Below are 22461 nucleotides of genomic sequence, written 5' to 3'. Positions count from 1 at the left end.
ATTATTTAGCCGTCTTGCTTCCTTCATATAGTCGCTTCATAATGTGATAGTTTTATTTTAAACCTAATATAAAAGTTATGATATATTAGTTGACACTTAGGCAATCGCCAACTCTAATTCGAAATATGGTCGATCGACACCAGCAGATGTGATCGTTATATATATCTAGGGACCACGTAAAAATTTCATACATTTTGGACATGGTTTGACCGTTCGTACCTACGGTTAACTAAAAAAGATGCGTTTTGACATATTGAAACCCCATTGACCGGAGTTTTGTCAAATATATTTCTTTTGTGCGACCGCGCACGATAGGTAACAAAAATTAGGTGATTTCAGATATGCAAACAGCTTTCGGCGTTCGCATATTTGTAATATGTCCTCCCTTAGGGCATAATAGTGGTGTTTTCAATTTACCGAAAATTCCAACGGTCAAATGAGGTCTGAATTGGATGAAATTTTTATAGGGTCACTAAATATATATACCGATCACATCAGCTGGTGTCGATCGATCCCTATAAATTTTTTTCATATAGTCGCTTCATAATGCGATAGTTTTATTTTAAACCAAATATAAAAGGTTATGATACATTAGTTGACACTTAGGTGAGCGTCAACTCTAATTCGAAATATGGTCGATCGACACCAGCAGATGTGATCGGTATATATATTTAGGGACCCCGTAAAATTTTCGTCCGTTTTGGACATGGTTTGACCGTTCGGACCTACGGTCAACCAAAAAAGAGGCGTTTTCACATAATAAAACCTCATTGACCGGGATTTTGCCAAATAGATTTCTTCAGTGCGACCGCGCACGATAGGTAACAAAAATTAGTTGATTTCAAATATGCAAACGGCTTTCGGCGTTCTCATATTTGTAATAGGTCCTCTCTTAGGGGATAATAGTGGTGTTTTCGATTTACCGAAAATTCCGACGGTCAAATGAGGTCTGAACTTGATGAAATTTTTATAGGGTCACTAAATATATATACCGATCACATTAGCTGGTGTCGATCGATCCCTATAAGTTTTCTTCATATAGTCGCTTCATAATGCGATAGTTTTATTTTAAACCTAATATAAAGGTTATGATACATTAGTTGACACTTAGGTGATCGTCAACTCTAATTCGAAATATGGTCGATCGACACCAGCAGATGTGATCGGTATATATATTTAGGGACCCCGTAACAATTTCATCCGTTTTGGACATGGTTTGACCGTTCATACCCACGGTCAACAAAAAAAGAGGCGTTTTCACATAATAAAACCTCATTGACTGAGGTTTTGCCAAATAGATTTCTTCAGTGCGACCATACACGATAGGTAACAAAAATTAGATGACTTCAGATATGCAAATGGCTTACGGCGTTCGCATCTTTGTAATGAATCATCCCTTAGGGCATAATAGTGGTGTTTTCAATTTACCGAAAATTCCAACGGTCAAATGAGGTCTGAATTGGATGAAATTTTTATAGGGTCACTAAATATATATACCGATCACATTAGCTGGTGTCGATCGACCCCTAGAAGTTTTCTTCATATCGTCGCTTCATAATGCGATAGTTTTATTTTAAACCAAATATAAAAGGTTAGGATACATTAGTTGACACTTAGGTGAGCGTCAACTCTAATTCGAAATATGGTCGATCGACACCAGCAGATGTGATCGGTATATATATTTAGGGACCCCGTAAAATTTTCGTCCGTTTTGGACATGGTTTGACCGTTCGGACCTACGGTCAACCAAAAAAGAGGCGTTTTCACATAATAAAACCTCATTGACCGGGATTTTGCCAAATAGATTTCTTCAGTGCGACCGCGCACGATAGGTAACAAAAATTAGTTGATTTCAAATATGCAAACGGCTTTCGGCGTTCTCATATTTGTAATAGGTCCTCCCTTAGGGCATAATAGTGGTGTTTTCGATTTACCGAAAATTCCGACGGTGAAAGGAGGTCTGAACTTGATGAAATTTTTATAGGGTCACTAAATATATATACCGATCACATTAGCTGGTGTCGATCGATCCCTATAAGTTTTCTTCATATAGTCGCTTCATAATGCGATAGTTTTATTTTAAACCTAATATAAAGGTTATGATACATTAGTTGACACTTAGGTGATCGTCAACTCTAATTCGAAATATGGTCGATCGACACCAGAAGATGTGATCGGTATATATATTTAGGGACCCCGTAAAAATTTCATCCGTTTTGGACATGGTTTGACCGTTCATACCTACGGTCAACAAAAAAAGAGGCGTTTTCACATAATAAATCCTCATTGACTGGGGTTTTGCCAAATAGATTTCTTCAGTGCGACCATACACGATAGGTAACAAAAATTAGATGACTTCAGATATGCAAATGGCTTACGGCGTTCGCATCTTTGTAATGAATCATCCCTTAGGGCATAATAGTGGTGTTTTCAATTTACCGAAAATTCCAACGGTCAAATGAGGTCTGAATTGGATGAAATTTTTATAGGGTCACTAAATATATATACCGATCACATCAGCTGGTGTCGATCGACCCCTAGAAGTTTTCTTCATATAGTCGTTTCATAATGCGATAGTTTTATTTTAAACCTAATATACAGGTTATGATACATTAGTTGACACTTAGGTGATCGTCAACTCTAATTCGAAATATGGTCGATCGACACCAGCAGATGTGATCTATATATATATTTAGGGACCCCGTAAAAATTTCGTCCGTTTTGGACATGATTTGACCGTTCGGACTTACGGTCAACAAAAAAAGAGGCGTTTTCACATAATAAAACCTCATTGACCGGGGTTTTGCCAAATATATTTTTTCAGTGCGACCGCACACGATAGGTAACAAAATTAGTTGACTTCAAATATGCAAACGGCTTTCGGCGTTCGCATCTTTGTAATGGATCCTCCCTTAGGGCATAATAGTGGTTTTCAATTTACCAAAAATTCTGACGGTCAAATGAGGTCTGAATTGGATGAATTAATATATATATATATATATAATATTACGTATTTTACATACGGGTAAAACAAAAAAAAAACCGAACCGAACCGAACCGTACGGGTTGGGTTGGGTTGTGGGTTACAGTCTCTAAAATAGAAAAACCGAACCGAACCGAACCGAATTTAAATTTTGGGTTGGGTTATGGGTTTTGTCCAAAATCGAACCGAATGGACCCGTGTCCACCCCTAAGAGCAAGTGAAGTAACCCATAATGCCAAAATGGCAAAATGAGTGAATTTGCTCGAGGATAAACTTAACTTGGGTGGAAGTGGAAATAGCTAGCTAGAAGGTGAAGACTTATGATGGTCTAAAACTAATTGCTATACCGACAACCGGGTTGGACCGGTACTCTATCTTAAGTTTTTTTTTTTTTTTGATCGAAGGTACTCTAGCTTAAGTTGAATTTGATATCAACAATCGAAGTGATGTAGGTGAAGTAACTCTAGAACTTCACAATTTTATACACTCTCCGAAACTTATCTGATACAATTGCAGGCGAAGCGTGGTGTTGAGTTTGTTTGTGGTTAATGTATACATATGATGAAGAATTGAAGATACAATATTGATGTTAGGTTTAAGGGTTCCGTGGTGAGACAACAGAAAGAAACAAATGTATCAAACAAAAAAAACAGAAAGAAACATTAAGGCCATATTTGATATACTGATTTGAGGAATTAAAAACTGTTTGTGTTTCTTTGTTTTGTGTCTACTATCTTAGGAACTAAATTTCAAATACCGTAGACCATTGTATTGATCTTACGGGCTGTTTTTCCTCTATTAATTACGAAATTTTATGACCATAATATTCCTACTCAATTATGCTATTTTCATAAAATAACCAATAAATATGATATCTCATCACATTTTATATCATCTCCGCACCTCTCTCTCTCTCTCTTGCCCTCTTTAATATTAGATAACATACTCCAAGAAAGAAAATCGGCTCTCTAATTTTTCACACATATCATCAATCATAAATCACAACTTACAAGTTTACTCGTAAAATCACTATCTTTTTAAACATACAATTAGAAATAAGACATATCACACGTATCGTAAATCTTAATTAAGATAAAAATTTGGCAACATATATAACTTTTTAGCTTTTATAAAGAGATGACCCTCACTCCTTTTTAAAAAATAAAAATAAAAACCCACGCTCACTCACTATTGCTTTGCCTATTATGTCGCCACCAAATGGTTTCTCTCTCACCTCATCAACTCCCCCGCAGGCCGCAGCCATGTCAGCGTCACGCAGTAATTGCTTCACGCGGTAATGACTTGACTACTCACAAAGTAGCAATTGCAACACTCTGCACCCCAAGTCTTACAGTTTTTCTTCCCCAAAATCAAACAAACTCCTTTCTTGTAATTACACTATTACAGAGCAGTACGTACACAGAGACTCCGTGCACTAGTTTTCAGTTTCCTAATTCCTATGAACTTAGATTCAGAACTAGCTCCTTCAAATATGGAAGAAACGATTAAAATATCTATAATTTTCTCTACATTTTTACGAAATTTTTTATTTTTCAATATATAGATATATCTGTTACATACTAATAATTTTTCGTTGAAATTTTTTGAAATTTTTTGATATTTTCATAATATCGCAACGTGTCAAGCTAACTTCAAATAAAATAAAAAATCACTAATTAAGATAATCGAACTTCCGATCCATCATTTTGTAAGTCAAAGTTATAATCAACTCTACTACACCAACTTATTGTTATATATGGCTCTTTTGATTATATTACATTTCATGTCTCAACGTTCACCTAAAATTAAAATTAAACAACTAGTTGTTGAGAGAAATCGAACCATTTTGGTCTATGTGGAAGCAATGATGAAGCTTACTCTTATGGGGGAAATTCAACATGTCTTATCCACCATATTTATTCTCTAATGAGATGCAATCAAGTAAAAATATATGGACACAATATGATGCACAATCTTCACAAAATTAGGATTATGGTCAAAGTCGAGAAATGTTTGATCCGAATGGAAACTACTAGTACCATAACCTATAGTTAATCACCCACGGCCCATATGGTTGTCATATAAGTCAGTATATGCAAAATTATAAAGGGACAATATCATTTAATAACTATTTTTCACAATATAATCATGATTTTACTTAAGGACATAATGAAGATAGTGACAATTTTGTACCTCATATATGGTTCTATACCACTCATGTAATTTTATGTTTAATGTATCATATGTAAATAAGACGTGATGACTTCATGTGAGAATATATACATATATATAATGCTCGACGATTATTTTACTAAAAATTACTATAACTCACTATAAACTAATAGTTATATAATAATTTATTATGACATATAGTACGTAGATAATTGATTAAATAAACATTTCTCAAAGTTTCATTCAAAATTTCTATTTTTTATATAAATTTCCATAAATTTACTTAATTATTATTTTTTATCGAAATTTCTAATTTTTGGATTTTCGATATTTCTGTTCTCGGCGAAATTTTAATCCTAACCTGGAAGTAATATTTTTGACGTACACTTTCTGGGATTAAATAGAATAGTCGCAGAGCAATGTTTCATGCTTATATAAGATCAGTCATGGCGGCTTAGTTTCTAGCAACTGATTATGAGATGGAGAAGGAAACTTAAATTGTATGAACCTAAACATAGCACAAAAAACTGAGTTTCAATCGATATGGACATATGCTAAGTACTGGTCCTTCGTGTTTAAATATAGTGTTCCTGATCAAATAATTAAACATGAAAAACATTGGTCTCGTGACTCGTCGCTCTCGTGATCTAATTCTGAGTTTGTGTTTGAAATTTGAAGTGCTGTATATTAGATGGGGGCATGGGGCACGCCATGAGATGGTGAAAGTTGAGAAATGGTTGAGAGATTTGTACTGTAGTAGCTTTAAGTTTTTAACAACCCTCTGTTTGTCTTTTTATTGCCTAAGTTGCCTTTATATATGGGTATATGTATATAATTTTGCTATTTTCTCGGGACATATATTCTTCCCAGTACAATGGGAAAAAAAGCTCATTTATATCCATCTCTCTACGGCTCTACGGCCCCTACCTACACATAAAATGTGTCCAGTGTCCGGCAGCACGGATTAGATTGGATAAGATATCAAATCCAGCTAAGACTTTGACTGGATTGGATTGTAGATATCTATCCCCACATGTTTGTACTTGGTAGCTATCACTTTTTTTTTTGAGAAAAAGTAGTCTTCACTTTTAGCGGACTGGAACATGCATTTTAAATATTTTTCTTTCCTAGTTTTCCAATATTTTTTTTGAGAAGTTTTAAATACACACTCATAAACTCTTAATATACACCTTTATCAATCAATAATTCAAATAATATTTTGCATGTATGTTGAATTATCAAAATAGGTACATGTAATAATTCAAAAAATTAAAAATAAATTAAATAAGCAAAACTAAGAATTTATTTTTAGAAACAATTAAAAAAAGAAAATTTACAGGGAAAGTTAAATTAGTATATATTTTGATGGAAAATTAAGTGGGAGATTCAAACAATCAATTAATTCCTTAATTTTCATCGAAAAATATCATTTTGTTACAGAAGAATGTAATACGCATCGAATAGGGAGATGTATTATATTTATTCATTAATAAGGAGGCCTTATATATGCATTACATTGCATATCATGTAGATACAAGGATTATATATCATTCCTTAACTATACTAACACATACTAATTAGGACAAGATACACCGGAAGATTACGGAGAGTAATTCTCCTACAACACTCCCCCTTATATCGCGATCTTAATGTGTCATGGTGCATAACCGTTGCCTCGGTAAAAACCTTGTCAAGCAAAAAAAAACCTATTGGGTAAAATAAAAAGTTTGGTCGAAGGGAAAAAGAGCACAATCAAAATTGTACGTTACGTTAATTAGAAAAACGTTACGTTTCCGTGACGCGAGAATCGACTTTTACTTCGTCACTCGTTTGTAAAAACTTCCTTCACGAAAGTTGTAGAGCTCGTCGATACGAGTTCGTGGACACATCACACGTTCTAATCGGACGTCGTATATGAAAATTATTAATGACGGAAGTTAGTTTCCGATTTTGGAAAAAAGGTATAAAAAGGAAAAAAAGTGGAATGATTTGGTGGCGGATCGGAGGAGGAGAGGGTGATGAGGATACCGCCATCTTAGGCGGCGCGTGAGGTAGCAGGAGAAGGGCAGGGAGGCGGCCTGAGGCCGTAGGAGGAAGAGGGGAAGGAGAGGAGAGGATTTGGGCGGCGGTGGGCAAGCCACGCGCGCCGGCGTGTGAGCTCCACGCGCTGCCACTGTGAGGAGGCGCTTGAGCGCCACTCGCGGTCGCCGGAGGTAGCGCGTGTACCACACGTGCCGCCTCGTGTGTCGGCGCGTGAACAATGATTTTGAAACAGTAATTTTTGTAAATTTATTTTACGTACGGTGAATGTAAAAGTATTTTACGTACAGTAATTGTAAAAAAATTCTTGAAAGGTAAATCGATAATTATTATTTACGGAGACAGTATTTACGACTGAATAGTACATGATGTACATGAATACGTAAATAGTACCATACGTACAGAAAACCGTAAATAGTATGTACTCATACATGAATACTTAATGTATATGTATTAGTACATTGATACGTGAATAGTAAGTACGTGAACAATAATTTCGTAAAAACCAGAAATTATTGAACAGTAAAATATTATTACTGTTTCGGTATTTAAGGTTTTGCGTAACGCTTCTAAGTTCACTTCTTATCTATTTTAGGTGATCGACACTTGAAGTGCCTTTCTTGCGTATTCTTGATCATCCGGCTCGAGCATGAATCAACGGAACTAACAAGTAAATGATTCAAGTTTGGAATCGTGGAAATTACGCTCAGGAGTATAAGGTGAGTAAAATCTCACAATGACGAATCTACCCTTGCGGAGATTCATGATTTCGCTAAATTTAAAAGAATGAACTATAATATGTATATGATATAGTTGATTGTGTATGTGTATAATTGGTAAAATAGGTACATATATATGGTTTGCTATATTATATACTATCGTAATTTCCGTTTGAGAATGAGTTCATTATATCGTTGATATTTATTTATTTGAGCATGTCAATTTGATTTGTACAATATCTTATAATGATTGTTTGTACATGGTTTTAACTTGAGTGATGTTAAAACGTTTTTTTGGTCTGTGAACCTGTCTTTGAACGTGTTGGCATGTCGGAACCTAGCTATGGCCGGGCGACAGTTACGATTCAGTTAGAGCTCTAGTCTGTCTGTCGGGTACTAACATGAGGGGTAACAGTGGTGTACCGGCGCTTATGTGTACCTATATTTTTTGGATATTGGGTGGCGAGAGGTTGCGCAATGTCGGGCGGCGTACTAACATGAAGGGTAACAGAGATGTACCAGTACTCATGAGTACCCGTATTATAAATGCATTTGGGTAAACAGAGGGGTTGCCCGATTTCTCATGAGCACGCATATTTTCAGATATTATTAGACAACCAGATGGGCCATCCAATGGCTCATGAGTGCATTTATGATTGATATTTGTGGAGTTTCGTATATATTTTTATGCGAGTTATATTGTTGTTTTACTCATACAAGCTGCAAAACTTATCGGGTTTGTGTTTACAATCCCGGTGCACCTATTCGATGGTGTAGGGGATAATTCCGCAAGTGTGGATTAGCGGAAATCGACGGACAACTCTGAAGACTTGAAGTTGTCTTATTCTATCTTGTGGTGAGGATTTGAGAGGATTTTTACATTTCTATTTGATATAATGTTGAATTATAAATTTGGTTTGTAATAATCAATTTGACTGAGTTGTACTATGAACTCAGTAATGATCCGCTGTGACATTAAAATGATTTCGATTTATTGAGATTGTTTTAGAGTTTTTCATGACTTTAAAATTCGAGTTTCATACTTGAAATTTCGGGGCCGTGACATGTAAACTTATCAGTACATGGATCAAAAGAAAGAGAATTGCATAATAACTCAAAACAAGAGTTTGCAATGAAAAACAGATTCACGCGTGATATGACCTTCACGCACTTAAACAGTCATAACTTTTTTGATAGAATAGGTATGGATGAACCGTAAAAGGTTCTGGAAAATAAACACTCATGGCTTTCCAGTGATACATGGTTCACAACCTAGTTCGTTCTGAGCTAATCACAAAGCACCGTCGAAATTGACTCAGCTGCAATTTTTGGACATATCCGTCATATTTTACTAAACCAGCTATAACTCACTTAATATAATAGATATGGTACAATGGTTGGTGTTCCTGGAAAGTGGACACCTAGATCTTTCCAATGGTACAAAATTCACCATTTCCAACAAGTGAGGTGCCTTATAGGTCTTGTGGAAGTTGACCTACAAACCAGGGCAGATTCTGACATTGCTTCATTAAAGTGTCTTTTGTGTTGGGATATATGATTTGATGTCATAACGTGTTGTGATCAGGCATTGCCATGTGTGTGGGTGTACTCAGCCATTATCTTGACCTTATGAGTTTAAATCGAATGAGATGTCGAGTCCTATATATTACAACAAGTACATGCATACACATATCGTACTTAAATGTGGAGAGTTTCATCTCTTAAGACTTATTATCGTTCATACGGCGGAAACACGTCTTTATGACTTCGACTGATTCGTGGAATACTTGTAGGCATTAGTTTAACGTCCTTGTTGCCTTTAGCCAACCGATGAATAAAATCATCAATAATGGTCATCACTTTCGAGACCTAGTATTCTCAAGATCTTTCCATTCTAAGTACAGCTGCATGCAATATTGCATATCCCCAGACAATTATGGGTAAATTACTTACGCGTAACGAGGGCCCTAGCTATGAGCTTTAACTGCTTAATTGTCACTCATGCTCATCCATTCATGCAGAATTAAAATGGGGTTACGCGGATGTCCAATCCTGGATATGCAATAAAAAGTCTTCGAAATGAATTCTCCTGCATTGTCAGGGTGGTGAGCCCTGAGTTTTGAGCAAGGAGCTTCAGAAAGTAGCATTTTGGCTCTTAGTTCTTCAAGAGTCCATAACACTTCATTTTACTATCCCTACCTTAATCAAGTTATCACACTCCGTGGTCTGGAGGCACTTGAATTAGGTGAAAACTGTCACGACCCCGAAATGTCAAGTATGAAACTTGAAAATCGAAGCCATGAAAAACTCTAAAACAATCTCAATAAATCGAAATCATCTTACCGTCACAGCGTATCGTTACTGAGTTCATAGAGCATCTGAGTCAAATTGATTATTACAAAACCAACATATAATTCAAGCATTATATCAAATGAAAGTGTAAAATCATCTCAATCCTCACCACAAAATAAAACAAAGGAACTTCAAAATCTTCATAGTAGTCCTTCAATTCTGTTAATCCACACCTGCAGAACTATCATCTACACTATTGAATAGGTGCACCGGGATTGTAGACACAAAAACGGTAAGCTTTGCAGTTCGTAAGAGTAAAACAATAATATAACTCGCATATAAATACAAAAGAAAAGCACTGAAAACATTTAATTATAAATGTACTCATGAGTCATTGGACAACCCATCTGGTTGTCCAATAATATTTGAAAATATAAGTGCTCATGAGTAATCGGGCAACTCATCTGTTTACCCAAATGCATTTATCATACGGGTACTCATGAGACCCTGGTACTCATATGTTACCCCTCATGCAGTACACTGCCAGACATTGGGCAACCATCTGTTACCAATATCCAAAAATATGGGTACTCATAAGTCGATAACCCATCTGTTACCTCTCATGCCAGTACACCGGCAGAAGACTAGAGCTCTAACTGTATCGTCGTCGCCTGGCCAAGGCTAGGTTCCAACATGCCAACAGGTTCGAAGATAACAAAATCGTTTTAACATAACTCAAGTTAAAACCACGTACAAAACAATCCTCACATGTTATTGTACAAAACTAAGTGACATGCTCAAATAAAATAAATATCAATGCTATAAATGAACTTATTTGAAAACGGTAATATGACAGTATATAATATAACAACCCATATATATGTATCGATTTTACAAATTATACACATACACAACCCACTATATCATATACATATCATAGTTCAATTTTTTTAAATAAGCGTAATTATAAATCTCTGCTAATGGTAGATTCATCACTGTGAGATTTTACTCACCTTATTTTCCTGAGCGTATTTTCCACAATACTGAAAGCAATTCCTTCACTTGATTAATCGATCACATAGATTGCATAAGAAGTGATTAGAAACGTTATGTAAAACCTTAAATGCCGAAACAATACTAATGTTTTACTGTTCAACAATTTTCGGTTTTTACGAATTTACTGTTCACGTTAATACTATTCACGTATTACTGTTCATATACATACTGTTTACGTATTACTTTTCATATACGTATTGTTTACGTATTACCTTTCATATATGAACTATTCCATCGTAAATACTGTTTCAGTAAATACTAATTACCAATTTACCTTTTAGAAAATACTTTTACAATTACTGTACGTAAATTACTTTTACTGTACAAAAATTACTTTTTACAAATTACCGTTTTAGAAATCACTGTTCACGTGTCACCTCCGGCAGCCGCACGTGGTGCCCACGCGCCACCGCACGTATTACTTCTTAATAATGTGTATTTTCTGCTAGTTGCTAATATGTTGAATCAACGACTTCTAAATAATAACATGCATAATGTGTGGTTGAAAACTAGATTAACAACATATTAGTGACGTATGTGGTTGAATATAACTTTTCACAACGCACAAACGCGCATGCTGTCGAAAACAGTAATCAACAACGCTTTAAACGCGCATGTTGTTATTGTGACGTTGTCGTTTGTCATTTTTCTTGTAGTATGAAATATGTGGTGTATTAAGTATGAGTGTGTATTAAGAGATTTGAGGTGTGTATTTAAAATCTCTCTTTTTTCTTTCCTTAAAAAAATAACATTTTTATTTAGGTAGTGTAAATTTTGGACAACTTTTTACCATCAATTTGTTTTTTCTTCCAAGCATCCAATAACAATATTGAGAACTATATATTAATATATATGTGTGTGTATATATATATATATATATATATATATATATAACTACAATATAAATTGGAGTAACTGTCATTACAATTTTCTAAAATATATTTAAGCAGGAGGGATGCAGGGACACGAAGCACGAATAACACGAACAAAGACCTCCCTGCTCCATTTTTAGATTCTCACAACTTCTATCTAGCTTCGCTGCCTTCGCATCCCATCGTCTTCAACTCCAGCCCTTGGTAGTCAGTAGGACATTTTAGCTCAAGTATCGAGATATATGTCTGATACAAGGCCTCATACTCGGAATAAAGGAGAAGTAAGACTTAACTATAAGACAAAAACAAACTATTTTAAGGATGTTAAACTATATGACACTGCTACTTTTGGTTTGGATACTCATAAGAGTCTTCATATAGTAGAAAGTGGAAACTAAACATCATCCTAAATTAGGATTGAAACACTCCCGCAATCCAAAAAATCACACAAGCAAAGTAGCAAAGGAAAACAGCTCTGTCAATGCCTATCCTTATGCTACAACCCACAAAGAGGGATAAAGCTCTAAGGCATAATGTTTGTGCAGTAGGCCAAGACAAACAGGGAGCCAATACATCGAGGCAAAAGCCTCGAGTACTGCTGCATATCAAAATACCAATGAGTATAATAATGTGAAAGTTACCAGAACATGCATTATTCGTAGTAGAAACCATTTCAACAAATTCTACATCCAAGAATGGAAAACACAATTAAAATCAGTCATATCATAATGCGAACCACACTAATCAGAAGATTAAATATACACTGGAAGCTAGTGCAAGGCATGCAACCTCATTATAAGCATGCAGCAGTACAGAAGAGTGGGTTCTATTGCAAGTGCTACCAGATGTTTTCTTTACTCCCCCCCCCCCAAACAAACTCTCCAATACCATGATCATCAATTTCAACATTTTAGTGAATTCTTTACTAGTGTGCATGATTGTTCTTTACGACGTACACAAAATGTGATGACTCAAAACAATGGAACTTACTACTTGATTAAAATTCTGGAGTCTTGTTCATGATTACATGTATAGCTACCTAAATGTGAAAAAGACGACCCACATTGGACAAGTCACATGGAGATATCTCCAAAAGAAATTTATATCATATAATTCATCAGATTTTCTAATCAAAGAAACCAAAATAAATTGAACCCGCTATAAATTATGTAAAGGTGGAAGATATAAACTAATCATTTATCCACAACAGAGCAAAGATATAGATAGCATAGATATTTTCCAAGTTACAGGGGCATAGAGGCATGATAGAGCCAGCAACCAACGAATACAACAACTAGCTACTACAAACTATCAATGTATAGATGCACGATCATGTGGTTGTTTTTACATAGGTCTCAACAACAAGAGACAAATGGGATAATCGACAAGGAAAGAAGTACATAAACAAGAAACTCTCTTTTAAAAGTTAACTTTTCAAGGGAATATCAATCGACACACAAAGAAGTACACAATCATCAACTTAGAATTCCCCGGCCTATAATTTGTCTATATCCTCTGGTTCTTGGAGAAGAATCGAATCATCAAGTAAAACAAAGATCTTATATATGACAGTTCAACCCAACAAAATGTAAATCTTCTACCAAACTATTCCTATAACCATGAAAACAATGAAATCGAAAACGGTGCCTCCAAACTAATTTAAAATCCACAAATTGAACCTCAATACACATGATTTTAATCAAATTACTGAAAACCATAATCAAACTACTTTGACAGAAGAATACCAATATCAACAATATTGAGATAAAGAGCTTACAAGAGGATAAACGAATACGGGAACCTGGTGCCATGAACCCAAATCTGTAACATAGAACACAAGTCTCAATTAACCAAAATTCGTACAACCCATGAAGTAAATTCACAAAACTAGATGTGAGGGAACAAAAACCCATCAAAATTGAATCTCCTAGAGAAATTAGGAACTACAGATCGAGATTTACAAAGTGTTACCTAAAAGACAACTAAATTAGACTAGCGATTGTCGTAGACAACCTAAAATGGCCGCAGCTTCCTTTCTGTCGAAGAGAGAACTGAGATACCGTAGAGGAAAGTAGAAGTGTCTCTGGTTTTCGCGGTGTCGCGCGACTCGCTGTCCAACCGGATTAATTTTAATGACACCCTTTTAGCAACTCAGATAAGATTGGACTATGATAATAAACAGATTAGATTAGGATATGATTGAATTTAAACTCAAATCCTTTCATTTGTTTAGTTTCACGGATTAGAACTAGAATAGATAATAGAAGAAGTAGATTTCTGTTCAGTTCGGTCTTCTTTAATTCAATCAAACTTCTTACAATTCTCAATCTCCTATGGGCTAAAATCCATCAAGCGGTCGGAGCTTAATCAACAATGGCGGAAAATAGACAAAACCTACTCTTCCACGACCTCCCAACACCATGAATCGACGAGAGCTTCGAATCTTGCAAGCAAAACGGGTTCCCAGAACCGACTCTATCATCGTCTCTGACTCCGGCCACTTGAAAAACCTTGATGACGTCTATGCCTTCCTCAAATCCTCCTACACATCTATTCTAAAGTCCTCAATTTCTCCGTCGTGGTCTGGCTGGCCACAAGCCAAGTGATTGTTGCTGACGTCGTCGCCGTTAAGCTTTTGGATTTCGGTAAGCCATGTCGATCGGCAGAACTTACTCTGTTTGAGTGTTTTATCTCAAGCGGAGACAAAGAAAGAGTGATGTGCGTCATTTTGAATTATAATCCTGCATGACTTGTTTATATCCCAGCTTTCCAACATGATTTTTATATCCTAGTCTGACAAGATTTGAAAATCCAATCGTAGAGCAATCTGATCTACCAAACGCCAGAATAGATATGTTTATCTCTTATCCGGTTACTTATCTGGGAAAACAAACACGGCCCATATGTAATCTTGGTCTGACAAGATTTATATTTTCTGGCCCAACAATATCTGGGTCACCAAATAGGCCATTAGACCAGATTGGCAAACTTTAATCAAATCCTAGACCTATATCCGTGCAAACAAACAATGTGTTATGTTTAATTCTGTTTGTAAAGGACCCAATTGGGGAGTGAAGAGAAGTCATCATGATTATTGAATTAGCAAATCTTAAGTTATGTCTCACATATAATCTCATGCCAACAACGTTGTTACCTTAAATTCTCAAGCCAAGAACTCTCGTTGTAGCAAAGATTTGTCGTGAATCAGGGCTATTTCATTAAAAGATTCTTTTTGGGTATTTCATAGAGATATGTCATTCAATCATATTTTCGATTATATTTCAACATATATACTGTTCAATGTTTAAAGTCTATTCCATTGATCACTTATGTAAAATTTTAACCAAAATGTGTGATGGTAATCTCTCTCTCTCTCTCTCTCTCTCACACACACACACACACACCTTGCCGTCGAATCAAATTGATGAAATAAATACAGTTTATGTCTACATTACCGCGTAAGGGACCGTCTAAAGATTATTCTGCATAGGTCCTCTGATTTTCCATTCCTCTCTAAGCTGAGCTGCATAGGTCCGCCTAAAATTAGTATGGGTGGGCATAAACCGAATTAAACAAGAAAAACTGACCGAACCGAATCGAAAATATGGTCCGGATAACCGAACTGAAGAGATGTAGTTTAGAAAATGAAAAAAACAACCCGAAACCGGTTTGAAAATGGTTTACGTGATCAAACCAACCGATTTAAAATCGAACCTACCGAATTTAATTTAATGATTTAAAAAATAATAAATAATGGGTATTTGTACAAAAAATAACAATACATAACATAGAAGGTTATCTAGGGCAGTTGGTAGAGCGCATGGTTATTATATTATAGGTCAGGAGTTTAAATCCCAACATTGACATTTTGATGTTGTATTGAAAATATCTATCAAAATGAGAATAAATATAATCTTTACATAGTTATTAATGAGAAGTGTGTGTGACATCATTTTTGAGTAGGAGTTCGAGTCTCACCTCTTGAAAATTTTAAAAAAAATTACATATGAGGTGTGAACCAAAACCGAACCGAATTTCAGTTAAACCGATTATTTTGGTTAAAACTAATTTAATTCGGTAAATGATTTAAATTTCTAAAAAACCGATTAAAATAGTTCAGTTTCGATTTGAACAAAAAATCAAACCGAACCGAACCAAACCGATATATTCAGAGCCCTAAAAATTAGTAATGTAACTATTTGTTACAAGAAGCGGTTAAAACCCGTAGTTACAGTGTTCGTTACAAGGTTATTCAAGTAGTCAATATTCATTTCTTTTAGAAGAGTTACCCCAATTCAACGAGTCGCATCACTTTCTAAACATCCGCCGGTCTCAGCCGTCTGAAGCTGCGCAGCAACAGCCAATAGCAGCAAGCTACCTCAACAAACAAACAAAACCCAATGGGCTCCTTGTCGTCCCCTCCGAATTGGTACCACTCTTTTCTCTACATCACCTTCATCAACGCCCTCCTCTTCTTCCTCCACTCCCAAATCCCTCACAGATTACTCATAGGCCATCAACCCGTAAGACTCAAGAAGAACAGCCCGAATTTCCCTCTTCGCTTCCGCTCCGATGGCACCTTCAAGATTCTCCAGGTATAAATATCTATATATGTATCACTCATCTTCACTACTTGCAGTCTTGTACTTGCCAAGTTGTGATCTTGAGTACTTGGATTTTGTGTGTTTTGTTTGAGATATGTTAATGCAGGTGGCGGATATGCATTATGGGAATGGAGGGTTGAGTCGGTGCCGAGATGTGTTGTGGTCAGAGTTTCTGACGTGTTCGGATCATAACACGTCGCTGTTCCTGAGGAAAATGATTGAAGCTGAAAAGCCCGATTTCATTGCTTTTACAGGTACTTTGTTCCTTTTAAGGTTGTTATTGGTTTTCTTAACTTCTTTCATTTTCAGTTGTGTTGGTAGTGCTTAGGTTTCTTAAAATGTTAGCTATGATCAGTTTGTATTTATTTCTCTGTTTTTTTCAGAACTAGCTATGAACAGAAGTTTCTTAAAATGTAGAAAAAATAAATGGCCTCTGGTTGAGTTTCTTTTCATGTTTTGGAAAGTTTTTTTTTTTAGAGTTTAAGGACATACATTCCATTTCTTACCACATTTGCATAGAAGTGTGCTTACAAATTGAGAATGTGAAATTATAAAAAGTAATTGAAACTGTATGGACTTTACTCTTGGAACCTTGGAAAATTTGTTCTATACCCACTCATTGACAGGTTATGGAATTCCATCACAAAAATCTAAATCTATATTTCACGGCCCCAAAGTCTGTGTATGCTAAACTAGAATTTTGTCTGAGGCTATTCTATCAAGTTATGATCTGTATCTAATAGGCCTAGCTGATTGGTTAAGTTAGACATCTCTATATTGGGTTCCGAGTTCCGACAGCTTCCTGGATCAGTAAGTTTAGTTCTTCAGGTATCTTAGTGCTTTGGAGTGAATATAGGCATCATATTAGCTTAAAGTAGGTTGCTTTTTATGTGCTTTTGCCCTCGGCTCACATTAATATAATTTCTTCAATCGATACTGAAATAGTGACTTCTCCATCTCAAGTATTGACTTTGGTTCAGCTTATGTGACCAGGTGACAATATATTTGGTTCAAGCTCTATCGACGCTGCTGAATCAATGCTTCAAGCATTTCGTCCTGCCACTGAATCAGGCATTCCGTGGGCAGCAGTTTTGGGAAATCACGACCAAGAATCTACAATGGTTCGTGAAGAACTCATGTCATTTCTATCCCTTATGGACTATTCACTTTCACAAGTTAATCCATTAGCTGAAGATTCCTTAGGAGAAAGGATGCAAGACATTGATGGCTTTGGAAACTATGATCTGAGAGTATATGGTGCCCCAGGTTCCTACTTGGCAAATAGCAGCATCCTCAACCTTTTCTTTCTTGACAGTGGAGACCGAGAGATTGTAAATGGAGTACGAACTTATGGTTGGATCAAGGAATCACAACTCCGTTGGCTCCATGGTGTTTCACAGGTATACTAAACTCAGTCAATATCATGAAGTCTGCATTTTGTTGCAATTCATTTTTTCCTGATTCATCTGAAATTGTTAGGATGCTTATAAGAAATACACGGAAACTAAATTGTTTTCTGAAGTTTATGTTTCATTAAGAGTCATCCATATAGTTCTCCCTTAATTAATTTAAATACCTCCTACGTTGTATATCCCAAGTTTTGAAAACTACACCCCATACTATCCCAGAGTAGATTTAATTCATTAACATGTTGTAGTTGTTGTACTAACAGGGCCACAGTCCAGATCCAGCTCACTCAGAAACTGCTTTTCCTCCATACAAACCACCGGCACTTGCTTTTTTCCATATCCCAATTCCTGAGATCAGGCAGCTGTGGAATAAAGTCATTGTTGGCACGTTTCAGCAAGGAGTGGCATGTTCATCAGTGAACCCGGGAGTATTGCAGACCCTTGTATCCATGGGAGATGTGAAAGCCGTGTTCATGGGACATGATCATACCAACGACTTCTGCGGGAATCTTGATGGTGTTTGGTTCTGTTACGGTGGGGGCTTTGGGTATCATGGTTATGGACGGACGGGGTGGCCAAGAAGAGCTAGGGTCATGTTGGCTGAACTCGGGAAAGGAGAGGACAAAGGCTGGAGGGGAGTTGAGAGGATTAGGACATGGAAGCGTCTTGATGATGAGAAACTGAGCAAGATTGATGAGCAGTTCTTGTGGGAATACCGTCCATCACAATAGTGCAGCCTTGCAGGTACAGAACTGTCATAATGTAGTGTGTTGTATATCCTCTCTCAGTAGTGTTGTCAACTTTTACCTTTCTTTCTGTCCCAAAAGGGAATTGCCCCCTCCCCCCAGTGCAACTCAAGAATGTACAAAAGGAAACAGTTGCATTAGAATTCTTTCTTTCATGTAAACAAAACCTCTTGTTTGTAATTTGAGGTTATAAGTTTGTTGTGACAAAGAAGTCTGAAACTTACTTGAACTGCAGATTGATTACCTCTTGTTGAAGATACCAAAAGCTTTCCACATAAAGTCTGGACTTTTCCCACTATATGAATCAAAGGGGGCCTTTAAACTTGTCTACACTATGTTAGTGTTCCTTTCCGCAGTGTCAATTCATATAGCTATTATGATGAATCGGCCACGGTTCCTTTTTTTTTTTGGCTCAAATTTAACACATGAATAATGAATAATATAAACAAAAAGACGAATAGTTGGAGTGATCGCACAATGTTTGATCAGAAAACATGCTACCCTTGAGTCAGTTGAGTGTGAAGTCAATAGTGGGTATAACAGTGAAAAAAAATTATCCTTTAAGCGGAGTTATTTCATTTTTAATTGTTGAAATTACATCCAAGAGTCGTTGAACATGGTAAAAATTAGTCTTAAAAGTAACATCGTTCTTCTGTCGTCAACATTGTTTATATTTCATTTTAATTTGGTATATGATTGTATTTTAACCCCCATATTTGAGTAAATGCATGATCATATAAAATGAAAACATCATCGGCAAATGCTTCCAAGGTAGGAGAACACAAATGTGGTTTGCCACAATCTCAGTCCGACCCGACCCGGCCTAGTCCGCACCAAAGAAAAAAAGGCGCTGAACTTGCTTTAAAAGCGCAGTAATTGAAAGAAAGAAAGAGACTGAGACTGTTGTGAGAGTGAAAATGGCGGCAACCACAGACGAAGAGATGAACTCTCTCATCTCCACCGTCGACCAAATCTACCAGGTCCTCCTTCCACCTTCTTCTCATCTCTCAATTTCTCAAAACCCTAACACAAACCGCACCCACGTCACTCCGATTTGTTAACCGCCACCTCTTCAATTTCACAGGACTTCAAGACCGGCGTAGCCGAGATCCAGTCGGCCAAGTCCACCTGCAACGCCGAGGCGAAGAGGCGCGAGGCTCTCGAATTCACCTGCAACAATCTCAAACTAGGTCAGTGATCGATTCCATCGCTTCGTCTAGTTCCCTATTTCAATTTTTCTAGGTAAATTTATTCAATCGGAGAGTGATTTTGCGTTGCAGAGAATGAGCGGTTGACCAGAATGTACACCGAGTCGCTGACCGACCTAGCGGATCAGCTCGAACGGCATAGCACGTGGCAGGGCTTAAAGGAAGAGCTCAAGAGAGTCAGGGATGAGTGCCTTGGTAAAGAAGAAGAGCATCGGAAGGCGATGGAGTTGGTTAAGCAAGAATGTGCGGCCAAGGTCGATGAATTGGAGGCTCAGATTAGGTCAGAAGTGAGATTTACCGTTTGATTGCCATTTTTTTTCCGGAATAATAGTCGAAATAGTAATTTTGTTTTAATATTAGCACTCTTGAGGAATGAAATTTCGGTTAAGATACTTGATTAGTGAGGGTAACTTATGCAGAATTTAAATTTTAATTGAACACACTTAGCTAGATGTTACTTATAATTATATATGACAGTATGAGTAATGTTCTTTGTCAGATGCGTTACGTATGAGCTAGATTTCATTGTGGTTTTTCGACAGGAGTTTTTGATTAGGGGTGAAACCATGCTGTTAAAACGAGTTTGACCACTTGAACCTGTTGAAGTACGAAATTTTAGCTAAAATTTGCAAATTGTGATAAAGAATGGCTATTTATAAATTATAATAGTCGGGGTCACTTCTAGTTACTCTGAATTCAGACTGCTTTTGTTGCTTATCTGGATGTTATTTCACTTATGACAGTATGAGTAGTGTTTCTTGTCAGGTATGTCAAATTATTGGGCTGTCAGTGTGGTTTGGCGATGGGAGTTTTGATTAGGGGGTGAAATCATGTGGTTTGAACAGAGTATGATACCGTAATGTGTGAGCTTATTTGTTAACAGAAAAACTAATCCTCATTTGCATTATGTCAGGGGGTTTCTTGTTGAAAAGGCGAAAAATGAAGCAACCATTGATCACCTTCGACAGGATTTAGCTGCACATAAATCCCATATGCATGTTATGGCAAGCAGGTTGGATCAAGTCCAATTGGAAGTGGAAACAAAATGTGAGGTCTCAAGGAACTTACTTTGTTAATTTTATGTTCAGCTGTTTACAAATTACAACTGTTAGTCTGAAGTTTGAACAAATTGCTCATATTGATGGATCCGATAAGCTTCTTGTAGCAGATGCTTTTGAGATCCAGGATTTGAGGGACTGTCTTGCAATTGAACAGGAGGAGAAAATGGAGTTGAATAGGAAACTTCAGGATTTAGAGAAAGAAAGTGAGTGTGAGATAGCTTCTAGATTGCCGTTGTGATCAAATTCCTATGCTTTTTTTTGCCCCTGCCAAAACTAACTTGCCAATGATTTTATTTATGTAATCAGTATTAGTCAGTAGGTCAAAGCTTGTTCAACAGCAGGGAGATTCGAATTCAAATGGGCAGGTTGAAACCCTTAAGAGCAAGCTCATGAAGCTGAGGAAGGACAACGAGATCTTAAAGCGCAAACTACATTCAGATGTGGGCTAGAGGGCCAATAGCCCAATACAAAGCATTTGCATTATGAAATCAGCTATTCTTGTCACCCTTGTGACTTTTCTGCACAGCACTAATGCAAAAGGCTTGTACAGCTTTAAATGTTGGTGATCTTTAAAGATGTTTGACTGGCCGTTTTTCATGGCTTGGACAAAGAGGTTGATGAAATCTTGTTCTTGTACATCAAACTGATCAAAGTAGCACAACAGATACAATGTAGTGATTTGGGTTCAAGTTGAGGAATTGGTTTCCCTTTCCGATTTTAGGTTACATTTTTCACTTATGTTTTCAATAGATCGATCATATAGTGATGTTATCCTCTTAATACCAATTCTCCAATCTGAATTCCAAGTTTTCACTCAAGAAGGGATAAGGAAGGAAGCTCTAAACTGCACTCCAAATTTTCCATGTTGCATCCGCCAGTCCCGAAAACAGCCAGAAAAGGCTCTCATCAACAACAAAGAAATTCGTTGTTTCGTGACCAGCTCTGATAGCTAATTTCTTCTTTGGTTTCATTTCACGTTCTCCAACCTTTTGCCTCGACATGAATATTAAAACTAAAGCTTCTTATAAAAATAAATATAAATAAAAAACTCGAGAAGAAAGGAACTCGATCGTTGTTTTGTGAGCACTCAAAAGTTACGCCAGAGGCAAGTACAAGTCCGTGCTCAACTCAATTTAGGAGACAGTTAATTCGTTAGGTTTTTTTTTTTGAACAGTTTTAGGGTTTTGTTTCAGTAGGGGGATTCGACATCCTAAGAAGGATATTCGATCCATACGATATTTATGCAGTAACCTTGCCCGGGAAAAATATGAAACTAAAAAGAGGCCATTTGGAACTCGT

At 36.5% G+C, this 22461-nt stretch overlaps 3 protein-coding genes across 5 annotated transcripts in view; 2 read left to right on the top strand and 1 right to left on the bottom strand.

Moving 5' to 3' along the window:
* LOC126790098 (transcription factor bHLH35-like) overlaps window positions 1-22461 on the bottom strand; it is a 129624-nt gene that overhangs the window by 4857 nt on the left and 102306 nt on the right. Inside the window, exon 1 of one of the 2 annotated variants that reach the window (XM_050516234.1) lies at window positions 7246-7250. The exons of the other annotated variant lie outside the window; for it this stretch is intronic. The gene's annotated coding sequence lies outside the window, so the exon portion shown is untranslated. Of the gene's footprint in view, window positions 1-7245; window positions 7251-22461 lie in introns of those variants that run through there. 2 annotated transcript variants of the gene reach the window in all.
* On the top strand, window positions 16450-19157 carry LOC126790093 (probable inactive purple acid phosphatase 28). The gene is made up of 4 exons (XM_050516228.1): window positions 16450-16729; window positions 16845-16992; window positions 17732-18138; window positions 18411-19157. Exons 1-4 carry the CDS (start codon window positions 16535-16537, stop codon window positions 18876-18878), a joined length of 1218 nt encoding a protein of 405 aa, XP_050372185.1. The 5' UTR covers window positions 16450-16534; the 3' UTR covers window positions 18879-19157.
* LOC126790097 (protein At-4/1) lies at window positions 19800-21809 on the top strand. Of its 2 annotated transcripts, none has more exons than XM_050516231.1 (6): window positions 19800-19873; window positions 19978-20083; window positions 20174-20381; window positions 21015-21148; window positions 21270-21365; window positions 21469-21809. In XM_050516231.1, the coding sequence occupies exons 1-6, from the start codon at window positions 19811-19813 to the stop codon at window positions 21609-21611; spliced, it is 750 nt and encodes a 249-aa protein (XP_050372188.1). In that variant the 5' UTR covers window positions 19800-19810; the 3' UTR covers window positions 21612-21809. The 2 variants fall into 2 exon arrangements, with proteins under 2 accessions (XP_050372188.1, XP_050372187.1); XM_050516230.1 differs by having other exon boundaries at window positions 21267-21365.

This window comes from Argentina anserina, chromosome 4 (genome assembly GCF_933775445.1).
Source record: "Argentina anserina chromosome 4, drPotAnse1.1, whole genome shotgun sequence".
In the NCBI taxonomy this organism is placed as follows: Eukaryota; Viridiplantae; Streptophyta; class Magnoliopsida; order Rosales; family Rosaceae; genus Argentina; species Argentina anserina.
This window is presented reverse-complemented; position numbering and strand designations above follow the sequence as displayed.

Coding starts and splice junctions, on each gene's coding strand:
- LOC126790093 (XM_050516228.1), top strand. CDS start 16,535: ATGGGCTCCTTGTCGTCCCCTCCGAATTGGTACCACTCTTTTCTCTAC. Junction 16,993..17,731: donor CGATTTCATTGCTTTTACAG/GTACTTTGTTCC, acceptor TTATGTGACCAG/GTGACAATATATTTGGTTCA. Junction 18,139..18,410: donor GGCTCCATGGTGTTTCACAG/GTATACTAAACT, acceptor TTGTACTAACAG/GGCCACAGTCCAGATCCAGC.
- LOC126790097 (XM_050516230.1), top strand. CDS start 19,811: ATGGCGGCAACCACAGACGAAGAGATGAACTCTCTCATCTCCACCGTC. Junction 20,084..20,173: donor CTGCAACAATCTCAAACTAG/GTCAGTGATCGA, acceptor TTTGCGTTGCAG/AGAATGAGCGGTTGACCAGA. Junction 20,382..21,014: donor GAATTGGAGGCTCAGATTAG/GTCAGAAGTGAG, acceptor GCATTATGTCAG/GGGGTTTCTTGTTGAAAAGG.